This window comes from Pocillopora verrucosa, chromosome 11, assembly GCF_036669915.1.
Source record: "Pocillopora verrucosa isolate sample1 chromosome 11, ASM3666991v2, whole genome shotgun sequence".
Classification (NCBI taxonomy): Eukaryota; Metazoa; Cnidaria; class Anthozoa; order Scleractinia; family Pocilloporidae; genus Pocillopora; species Pocillopora verrucosa.
In genome coordinates, this window is record NC_089322.1 from 3,968,701 (window position 1) to 3,980,384 (window position 11,684).

General features: G+C 39.9%; 3 protein-coding genes across 3 annotated transcripts; all 3 read right to left on the reverse strand.

The window, feature by feature from the left end:
* Window positions 1-809: 809 nt before the first annotated feature.
* LOC131777942 (histamine H4 receptor-like) lies at window positions 810-1,898 on the reverse strand. Its single transcript, XM_059094319.2, has one exon. It carries the CDS (start codon window positions 1,896-1,898, stop codon window positions 810-812), a length of 1,089 nt encoding a protein of 362 aa, XP_058950302.2.
* A 3,664-nt stretch (window positions 1,899-5,562) lies between these two features.
* On the reverse strand, window positions 5,563-6,924 carry LOC131777941 (muscarinic acetylcholine receptor M1-like). Its single transcript, XM_066158484.1, has one exon. The coding sequence runs from the start codon at window positions 6,922-6,924 to the stop codon at window positions 5,563-5,565; it is 1,362 nt and encodes a 453-aa protein (XP_066014581.1).
* Window positions 6,925-10,557: 3,633 nt separating this feature from the next.
* LOC131777940 (5-hydroxytryptamine receptor 1A-like) lies at window positions 10,558-11,646 on the reverse strand. The gene has a single exon (XM_059094317.2). The coding sequence runs from the start codon at window positions 11,644-11,646 to the stop codon at window positions 10,558-10,560; it is 1,089 nt and encodes a 362-aa protein (XP_058950300.2).
* Between the last annotated feature and the right edge of the window lie 38 nt (window positions 11,647-11,684).

Below are 11,684 nucleotides of genomic sequence, written 5' to 3' on the forward strand. Positions count from 1 at the left end.
TTCTGCGGTTAAGTCGGCTGTAAGAGAAAAGAAAAAAGCAAGAAAAAGCATTGGTTCACTCTGTTTACATGAATGGATGGAGGAGCTGACCCAATGACGTTAAGTTAGGGAAATGAACAATCTTCCTCGATTGAAAACGCCGCTTATGTACGGTCTGGGGGGCACGCGCATTTGAATGGTTCCGACTGAAACTTTGAAAAGGTTTCAAATGAAAATGTTGTTCTTAACTTCACTGAACACGATTTATTCAGTCTATTCTCCCGTTTTTAGGGTAACATAAGCGAGGACAGGGCATATCGAATAAAAACATGATCTTACATGACGGAAATGTTTTGTTTATGTATGTGCAATCTTTGAATACATATTAGAATACTGGTTTAAAGCAGAAAGCGGAAAAATCAATCATTTAAATTATGTTATTCTAAAAGATAAAGACTAATGGATGTCAGTTCTTCTTCCTGGTAGAGGATGAAAATTCTACATAGCTCCTATTTACATGGTAATTAATTTTTCGAATTTTTGCGAGGGCACTTATAGCTTGTCAGTTTTCAATTATTTCCCAGTGCTATGATATTGAACTGTAGACGATTGTTATCTTTGAAGTCTGTCATTAAAGTGAGAGACGATGAACCTACGATCTGCCTATTAGTACTTAGAGTGCTCTACCACTGAGATATAGGAGACTCGAGGCAGCATAGGCGGTTTAACTAGGTTCTACAAAACTTTTGTTTAAGTATCAACGGTTTGTGTGAGATTCTGGTGTTTTAAGAACACGGAAGTCTTTTCGCATGAATACAGGTAACCTTCAACTACAAACAATAGCAAAACGCCTTGGCTGTGTTTTTTACTGCCATTCTCACTTCTCTGATCTTCCAGCAGTAAAGAAAGGGATTCAGAGATGAATTTGAATAAACTAAAGTTGCCGTAAACAGCCAAAGACCTTGAATTGTTGTTCCACTAAGCACTGTATGTCTCAATAATGACACAGTTATGAAAGGGGCATAGCATGCTACTAAAGTCAACTGCAACCAGAATATACTGGAAACTACTTTCTTATATTGTACGATATTCAGTCGAACTCTTTCTTGAATTCTTCGCTTTGGTGATACTTTTGCTGTCCCTGCTCTTAAACTACTTTCATCTGTCGCTCTTCCTGTGCCTTCTACTCCTGCGCCTGCTTCTTCTTCTGTGTCTCTACCTGCCCCTGTCGTTTCTCCTGCTCCTTCCTCTGTGGCTCTTCCTGCCCCTTTCTCTCCTCCACCCACCTCTTCATCTTCGTTTGACTGTCCACCTCCAGAGCTGTCTTCTACTGTAGCCTGATTCCCCTGTAGTCTCAGGTGGATCTTTACGTAGCAAAACACGGAAGTGACTAAAGAAACCAATCCGATCATTAAAACGACAATCTGTGAAATCGTTTGACTCCAGACGCGAACCAATCCACATGAAACAGCAGTTACCCAGCATAAAAGTATAACAACTTGAGCTCGCTTCAGAGTCACAACCTGTCTGTACTTTAGCCTCAACAACAGGACAAGAAGTCTGTCCACACTGATGGCTGTCGATATCAACACAGACACTCCACACAACACATAACTGGAGATAAAAACAACTTCGTCCATTTGGGACAAAATACCCAAGTCGGTGTTGGCAAGATCAATGTTAAGTATCATATTAGCTACGAACAAAGGCTGTGAAAAGAGACCCACACAAAAGTCGGTAGTTGCCAGACATACAAACAGGAGCTTTGTCACAGGATGCAGAAAGGAAACTTTATAAAGTGTCAACAGGATCAGAACATTACCCAGAGATGCGGTGAAGGAGAGGATAATGTTGATGGCTAGGAGAGATGTTAGGGCGCCAATTGGTAATTGTAATGATGTGCCTGTATTGTCGGCCATTGGTGTTTACGTTCAGACGTCTAGCTCTGTCTCTCCTTTTTTTCAGCAAATGAACCTTTTACGGACGATAGTTATCTGGTATAAGCGTCCTGTCGCAGTGTTGCTCAATCAGCAGTTGCTATTGGATAAAAATGCTCCAACCTGATGTTTCACTTGACAAATATTGCAACGTCAATCAGACCTGTTTTTAACTCTTCTACTTTTTAACTATATTTTTGGCGTTTTATTAATGTTTAATGAGCTGGTGTCGTATTGATTTGATCTGATTTATTGTGCAGATTTTCTTACTTATTTTCGCTTGTGTTTTGAAGGGCTTCAACAACGGTTCTGTATTTTTGATCCGTGTGTTTCTCTGCCCTTCATACTCATACTCGCTCGTTCTTTATTTTTGTTAACGCAATCAAATCTCGAGTTTTCTAGGTCTGAAATCTAATTTCTCGATGTTTCTCTCTCAACGATAAGACAATTACTCAAATTAATACTTAAAATAATCTGCTGGTGTAGCCTTAGGGTGCTTAGCAAATTTATAAAAGCTATCATCGTTCAGGTGTGTTGTCGACATAAACATATTAAATCGGAAAGCTAATAGTTGAGCAGAAAAAACAAACAAACAAACAAAGAAACAAAACAAAACAAAACAAAAAAATATATACAAAAATTGTCCTATTTGCACTACCTGTCGGAAGTATATCGCCTTGGGGGTGGGGTGGAGGATTTTTGGGAGAACACATGGCTCGACGGGGACGGGGGGGGGGGGAAGAATCATTTGTCGCCAAAAGAGTATAGTGGACTATAGAAAATTAACTGCCGATGGGGAGGGGGGAGGATGATGAGAATATTAGAGAGCCTTATTGGGGAAATTAGGTAAATTTTATCTGACGCAGCTCAAATCCTCCTCCATGCAACAATTACCTTTCCTTAGCCAACAGTTAATTTTGAAAGTGTTGGTTCATTTTTAAGAGAAGTGGGTGAATCTTTCATCGCCTGATGCTGCTTTCCGAACGGACCCAAAAGAATTGGAGAGCGAAATCAAGGACTTTTATCCAACTCTCGCTTTTAAGACTACAGTACTAATATGATCAAAGGACTTAGGAAACGAACTTTTGACTGCAATTGCCGTTCAAAACAAAAGGCAGGCTTGAATGCATTTATGAATGCATCTTGCCAAGAAGAACACCTAAGCATTTGTTTGGGATTTTTACCTCTCGCTCATAGTTCCCGTGGCCTCCCTGCACACATAAAACGCAAAGAGCCATGGTGTTTGAGGGTGAGTATTTTCTTATTTCAAGCTTTTTCTTAGGAGGTTTCGATTAGAGCACGTTAGATCGAAAAAAGGTTCCACTGGAGCCCGTTTCTCGAAGGTTCCGGTAACTGAACGGACCGCTAAAGCTGTTCTGTTTTCATTCAAGAGCGAGGGGGAAAGTCCAAAAGTTCTTCCAAGTTACACCCTCAAACCCCCAGAAGTGATCCACATATAACTTCTCCCTATAATGTCCATACATTATCCAACAAACAGGTAGTGTGAATACTCAAACTTACATGTATCCGGGTAGAATTTATCGTCGCCGAACACTAAATTCTCGTAATCAATTTACAAGGAAATGTGTAGCAGCTTTTGCTGCACTGGGGGAGTGGGTAGTGTAAATATGCACTAGTAAAATCAATCTCCATCGGTGTACCCAGGGGTAGACTTGACTCCGTTTAGCGCATCGAGCCAAAGGTTCGCAAATTCAAAAATAATTAAATTTATCAGTATTGCAGTGACTCATTTAAACCACCTCTCTCTATATGTAAGTCAAGTCGAGGATACACTTGTTCTTTTAGTGGGACTGAAAGACGCGCTGCCATTTTATTACATACTTCTCTTTCGTTGTTTTGTCATTCCTTTCTTTTCCTTCTGGTGAAGCTTTTAGCTGCGCCTTCTCTTCATAGACCCTTTTCTAACTCTTGCTCTCATGTTTTGGTGGATTGCGTTCATCCTCTTCCAAACATTGCTTCTTAACAGGTGGAGTACTTTCTTCCTCAGATTGTAGAGAGTAATGTTTTAAAAAAGAGATCACTTATTTTCCGTCGCTTTCTCTTCTGCACCCTATCGCGCTGGTCTTTCTCTAATGCTGAAGTTGCTGGGGGCTGTTGTGGTAGATCGCCTTGGATGATTATTGGTACATATCAGCTTCCGGGGCGGTTGTCTAGGTTGTTATCCTTAGACCAAAGAATCATCGCTGTATTGGCACTAATGTCTCGTTACTTTGTACCATAATCTCGTGGCAAAATATCTTTGCGACAAAGAGGACGAGTATTTTTGTTGCATTCAGGATAAGAGAGAATATTAGCCTGCCAATAACAGTTAAAAGAGCTATCATGTGAATCATTTCGGACAATTTTTTGTCCCGGCATCCAGCAATAGCTTCACCTTTCAAATACTTTAAGCCCTCAATCAGACAAAAACTGGATAAACAAGCTAATCTCTGGAAGACAACAGTCGCTTGCAGCTTCAGGTGAGTTTGGGTGTGTTGCATAGAATGGTGCATTCTTATACAATTCAACAGCAGTTAGAAGCCTTAGTAGTAGGGATAGATCTTCATTTCCGTTTAGAATAATCGAAGCAGAATTATACAGACAGTTCCCATTACTTGTTGCTTTTTTCGACTGTAATTCTTCAGCTTCAAGATTGCTTGGCAAGTCTGTTGGTAGCAGGCTTTTTCCAAGGCTGTCGTTTGATAAATATTTTCATTTGAAATACTCAAGGTTCTGTAACGCTTTGAGTTCAACGCAATATTCACTCCTGATGTCTTCAACTGGTTTTGCTGTTTTGCTCTCGGCGCTGCCACACTGTAGAATTTTTTCACGAAACACGTGATTAGACATTTAAGAGTTTAGAAACACATTTTTTAAGAAAAAAAAACGGCTTTGAAACCGTGAAACCAAAGATTTCAATGGACACACTAAACGACAAAGTCGACAACGCGAAAAGCTGTCAGTGAAAGCGGTTCATTCTTCGATTTGCAGCCAAAAAAAATTTCCCTCCGGAGTATTTCTTAGCAGCTGACAGGGGAGATATTTATATTATTAAAGGGGATAAAATTTGATAGCTTTCATCAGTTTGCTTCTCATTCAAAAGTAGTGCATTTAGAAGATCATTTTTCTGAAGAAGGTTTGTTTGGGAGTCGGTTTTTTCAAGTCAAGTGTAAAGGTCACGGGAAAGTGCAGAGTCACGCATCAGTGAACAAATAATGAGAACAAAAGTTATGCAAATTTGTGATTCATCTTGTTACAAGTAACCAAAGGTTTTCGGTTTCAAAAGAACAAAAATGTTTGTTTTATTTCTGGCAACTTTTCATCTGAAAGATTTTCGTGAAAAGTGAAAACAATACGATGTGGTCTATATATTTTAATCAACAAACACTTACGGTATTTACCATATCGAAACAAACGTGACCAATATTTGTTAAAACCATAATAAATTTCTCACTGGAGTACAACATCTTACGATCTGCCGATTAGTACTTCGGGTGCTCTATCACTGAGATGTAAAAGAGTCGAGGCAGTGTAGACTGTTTAACTTGGTTCTATTGAACTGTTGTTTAAATATCAACGGTTTGTGTGAGATTCTGGTGTTTTAAGAACACGGAAGTCTTTTCGCATGAATACAGGTAACCTTGAACTACAAACGACAGCAAAACGCCTTGGCTGTATTCTTTACTGCCATTCTCACTTCTCTGATCTTCCAGCAGTAAAGAAAGGGATTCAGAGATGAATTTGAATAAACTAAAGTTGCTGTAAACAGCCAAAGACCTTGAATTGTTGTTCCACTAAGCACTGTATGTCTCAATAATGACACAATTATGAAAGGGCCATAGCATGCCACTAAAGTCAACTGCAACCAGAATATACTAGAAACTATTTTCTTGTATTGTACGATATTCAGTCGAACTCTTTCTTGAATTCTTCGCTTTGGTGATACTTTTGCTTTCCCTGCTCTTACACTTCCTTCATCTGTCGCTCTTCTTGTGCCTTCTACTTCTTCGCCTGCTTCTTCTTCTGAGTCTCTACCTGCCCCAGTCGTTGCTTCTGCTTCTTCTTCTGTGTCTCTACCTGCCCCAGTCGTTGCTTCTGCTTCTTCTTCTGTGTCTCTACCTGCCCCAGTCGTTGCTTCTGCTTCTTCTTCTGTGTCTCTACCTGCCCTCGTTGCTTCTGCTTCTTCTTCTTCTTCTTCTTCTTCTTCTTCTTCTTCTGTGTCTCTACCTTCCCCCGTCGCAGCTTCTGCTTCTTCTTCTTCTTCTTCTTCTTCTTCTTCTGTGTCTCTACCTGCCCTCGTCGTTGCTTCTGCTTCTTCTCCGGCGGCTCTTCCTTCCCCCGTTGTTAATCCTGTCCCTTCCTCTCCTCCACCCACTTCTTCTCCTTCGTTTGACTGTTCACACCCATAGTTGTCCTCTCTTGTAGCCTGATTCCTCTGTAGTCTCTGGTGGATCTTTGCGTAGCAAATCACGGAAATAACTAAAGATACAAAACTAGCCACAAAAACAACAATCTCTGAAACCGTTGGACTCCACACACGAACCAATCCGCATGAAATAGCAATTACCCAACACAAAAGTATAACAACTTGAGCTCGCTTCTGTGTCACAACCTCTTCGTATCTCAGCTTCAACAACAAGACAAGAAGTCTGTCAACACTGATGGCTGCCGATATCAACACGGACACTCCACACAACAGATAACTGGAGATGTAAATAACCTCGCTCAAGTGGTAAAAAATATCCAGGTCGGTGTTGGCAAGATCAATGTTAAGTATTATGTTTGCTACGAACAAAGGCTGCGAAAAAAGACCCACGCAAAGGTCGGTTGTGGCCAGGCATGCAAACAGGAGCTTTGTCACAGGGTGCAGAGAGGAAACTTTATAAATTGTCAACAGGATCAGAACATTACCCAGAGATGCAGTGAAGGAGAGGATAATGTTGAAGGCTAGGAGAGATGTTAGGACGCCAATTGGTAATTGTGATGACGTGCCTGTAATGTTGGCCATTGGTGTTTACGTTCAGACGTCTGGCTCTATCTTTCCGCCTTTTTTCAGTAAATGAACCTTTCACGGACGATAACTTTTCGGTTTCAGCGTCCTGTTGCAGTGTTGCCAAATTAGAAGTTGCTATTGGATAAAAAGGCTCCTCCCATCGACTGATGTTTCAGTTTACAACTGTTACAGCGTCAATCAGACCTGTTTTCAACTCTTCCGCTTTTTAACTGTGTTCTTGGCGTTTTATTAATGTTCAATGAGCAGGTGTCATATTGATTTAATATGATTTGTTATGCAGATTTTCAGGCCTGTTCTCAACTCTCCCGCTTTTTATCAGAAATACAAACCGTTGACGAAGCCCTTCAAAGCACAGGTAAAAAATAATTAAGAAAATCTGCATAATAAATCATATTAAATCAACATGACACCTGCTCATTGAACACTAATAGTTTTTTCCTCCGAGTATGCCTGTGTCAGTTACTGAATAACATCATCTCTCACTTTAATAACAGGCTTCAAATATTACTATCTTCTACAATTCAATATCATAGCAGACTGGGGAATAATTGAACACTGACAAGCTATAATTGCCCTCGCAGAGTCGAAAATTAATTACGATGTAAATAGGAGTCTGCAGCGTTCAAAGAAAGTCGTGTCCGATAGCCCTGGGGTTAGTGGATTCTGCGATCGGGCTGGTGAATTCTGTGCTTAACTTGCCCGCAGGGAAAGTGAAGATTTTTCGGGGTATTAAAAGTACAGAAGTACTATAAGACAAATGTTTTAAATTCCTAATAAGTTCATGCGGACCGAAAGTCGCTCTGACGAAGTGAAATCTGCAAAAATAAGACGAAGTATCGCAATACATGTCAGACGAGACATGTTGAAATCCCGTGCATGAAATAAAAACACATATTCATAAAAACTTTGGATGTAAATGCTGCCCATGACTAATTCTTACTTATTCAGAGAAAGCTATTTGTCTAAATTTTGCTTCATAATCATTTTGTAAGGAACATAAACAAAAGGTTTTGATCTTGTACTCCAGAGAGAAATTTATTATGGTTCCAGCAAATATTGGTCACGTCTATTTCAATATGGTAAATATCGTAAGTATTTGTTGATTAAAATATATAGACCACATCGTATTGTTTTCACTTTTCACGAAAATCTTTCAGATGAAAAGTTGCCAGAAATAAAACGAACATTTTTGTTCTTTTGAAACCGAAAACCTTTGGTTACTTGTAACAAGATGAACCACAAATTTGCATAACTTTTGTTCTCATAATTTGTTCACTGATGCGTGACTCTGCACTTTCCCGTGACCTTTAAATTTGACTTGAAAAAACCTACTCCCAAACAAACCTCCTTCAGAAAAATGATCTTCTAAATGCACTACTTTTGAATGAGAAGCAAACTGATGAAAGATATCAAATTTTATCCCCTTTAATAATATAAATATCTCCCCTGTCAGCTGCTAAGAAATACTGAGGCGAGAAGTATGTAATAAAGAGGCAGCGCGTCTTTCAGTCCCACTAAAAAAACAAGTGTATCCTCGGGCTGAGCATGATTCCATCAACGATGTGATGTTTTGTAAGGTATGTGAAGTGCAATAAAAGATTTTGATCTCAGTCAGTCTTTGTGTTTAGGTTAAGCTTGCACAATTTTTAAAAATCAAAGGCACCATCACAAAGTGTAGACTACAATACAATGTCGTACAATACCGTAGACTATGGCTAATGACAGAAACTCTCTTTCGCAGAAAGCCACAACCCAAGCATACCGCTAACCTCTCCCTTACGAGACCTCTGGTTAACCCCTTCAGTAATACAAAATTGTTTATGAATTATGGAACTTACCATCAGGCGTCATATATAACCTTTCAAACTGAGCTATAATTGTGTTCACAATTGAGAGTAACATGTTACGAGGATTTGTCTGAGCCAGTTTGTTGTTATAGCTGTTGACAATTGACATTTTCATCTAGGAATGCCGTGCTTATCCAAACATTTGTGATAAATCAAGTCCCCTTTACGAAGGTGCTGGTGGTTTTGGAAAATATCTGGTACAAAGTCTCCAGTACCATAACATATCTAGCGAGCACGGAAAATGCTTGAACAAATGGAAAGTCGACAAAGAAAATGCAGACAAACCCCTTGCAACAATGATGAAGACAATATCTGCAAAACCGGATGAAGAAACCAAATCAAGAATGGAAAGATTGTTCAATACTGCTCATTATGCGGCAAAGGCAGGTCTCGCATTCAAAAAATTCACGGGTTTGTGTGATCTACAAGAGAAGAATGGTCTAGATATAGGAAATAATTATCGCAATAGAATGAAATGTAAAGAGTTTGTGTCCAGAGGAGGATAAAGTTGGTCACCCACTATGCATCATCTACTGGCCGTACTTGATGCTGTGAAGAGGTGCCCTTACCTTCCAACATTTGAGGATACAGTGAAAGAGGGATACAAGTTTTATTATATTCTCCAAAACGACGAAGAGAGATTGCCAATATAATCGATGAAGATGCGGTCTATTACAGCGGCCTGCAGAAGACGAGGTGGCTGGCAAGCAGCTACCGCGCTATTACTACCTTGGAGAAGCACTATGTCACTACTGTTATGCACCTGCAGCATAAAACTGGATCCACTGGTGAAGATGGGGCACGTGCCAAGGGAATTCTGAAACAACTACTATCCGAGAGGTTTGTCGTTTGCCATATAACAGTAGTTGGAGCTCCTTGAAATCTAGTATGGACAAGACAGAGTTATCGCAAGACAAAGGGGCTAGTCCTTTCTGTAACAACATGATATTCTAAACTGGTCAATGAAATAAATTCTTGAAAATATTCGAGGTACGTAGCTGAAAAAAAGTAATTGCATGCTTCAAATGTATGGATGGAGAAGATAGCATCGACCCGATGACATAACACTCTTCCTCGATTGAAAACGCCGCCTGCGTACGGACTGAGGGGCACGCGTACTTGGATGTTTCTAACTGTAACTGTCAAAAGGTTTCAAAAGAAAATATTGTTTTTAACTTCACTGAACACGATTTAATCAGTCCATTCTCCCGTTTTTAGAGTAACTTAAGCAAAGACAAGACATATCGAACTAAATCATGATCTAACTTAACGGAAATGTTTTTTTTTTTATTTACTTGCAATCGTTAAATACATATTAGAATACTGGTTCCAAGTAGAAAGCGGAAAAAATCTTAATCAATTACTTTAAGTATGTTATTTTAAACGATAAAGACTAATGGATGTTAGTTCTTCTTCCTCCTGGTAAAGGATAAAAATTCTACATAACTCATATTTACATGGTAATTAAGTTTTCGACTCTGCGAGGGAAATTATAGCTTGTCAGTATTCGATTATTCCCCACTCTGCTATGATATTGAATTGTAGACGATGGTTATCTTTGAAGTCTGTTAGTTAAGTGAGAGATGATGAACCTACGATCTACCGATTAGTATACTTTGGGTGCTCTACCACTGAGATATAGGAGACTCGAGGCAGCATAGGCTGTTTAACTAGGTTCTACTGAACTGTTGTTTAAGTATCAACGGTACGGTTTGTGTGAGATTCTGGTGTTTTAAGAACACGGAAGTCTTTTCGCATGAATACAGGCAACCTTTGTGAACTACAAACGACAGCAAAACGTCTTGGCTGTGTTCTTTACTGCTATCCTAAATTCTCTGATCTTCCAGCAGTAAAGAAAGGGATTCAGAGATGAATTTGAGTAAACTAAAGTTGCTGTAAACAGCCAAACACCATGAATTGTTGTTCCACTGAGCACTGCATGTCTCAATAATGACACGATTATGAAAGGGGCATAGCATGCCACTAAAGTCAACTGCAACCAGAATATACTGGAAACTACTTTCTTATATTGTGTGATATTCAATCGAACTCTTTCTTGAATTCTTCGCTTTGGTGATACTTTTGCTGTCTCTGCTCTTACACTTCTTTCATCTGTCGCTCTTCCTGTGCCTTCTACTCCTGCGCCTGCTTCTTCTTCTGTATCTCTACCTGCCCTTGTTGTTTCTCCTACTCCGTCCTCTGCGGCTCTTCCTACCCCTTCCTCTCCTTCACCCACTTTTTCTCCTGCGTTTGACTGTCCACCCCCAGAGCTGTCCTCTACTGTAGCCTGATTTCCCTGTAGTCTTAGGTGGATCTTTACGTAGCAAAGCACAGAAGTAACTAAAGATACCAAACCGGCCACAAAAACAACAATTTCTGAAACTGTTTGACTCCACACACGAACCAATCCACATGAAACAGCAATTACCCAGCATAAAAGTATAACAACTTGAGCTCGCCTCAGTGTCACAACGTGTCTGTATTTTAGCCTCAACAACAGGACAAGAAGTCTGTCGACACTGATGGCTGTCGATATCAACACGGACACTCCACACAACACATAACTGGAGATATAAACAACTTCGTCCACGTAGTACAAAATATCCAAGTCGGTGTTGCCGAGATCAATGTTAAGTATTATATCAGCTACGAACAGTGGCTGCGAAAAAAGACCCACACAAAGGTCGGTAGTTGCCAGACATGCAAACAGGAGTTTTGTCACAGGATTCAGAGAGGAAACTTTATAAATTGTCAACAGGATCAGAACATTACCCAGAGATGCAGTGAAGGAGAGGATAATGTTGAAAGCTAGGAGAGATGTTAGGACACCAATTGGTAATTGTGATGAGGGCCCTGTAATGTTGGCCATTGGTGTTTGCGTTCAGACGTCTGGCTTTGTCTTTCCTT

What these genes read in the sequence shown, in the direction of transcription:
- LOC131777940 (XM_059094317.2), bottom strand. Translation starts at nt 11,646, where the DNA reads ATGGCCAACATTACAGGGCCCTCATCACAATTACCAATTGGTGTCCTA.
- LOC131777941 (XM_066158484.1), bottom strand. Translation starts at nt 6,924, where the DNA reads ATGGCCAACATTACAGGCACGTCATCACAATTACCAATTGGCGTCCTA.
- LOC131777942 (XM_059094319.2), bottom strand. Translation starts at nt 1,898, where the DNA reads ATGGCCGACAATACAGGCACATCATTACAATTACCAATTGGCGCCCTA.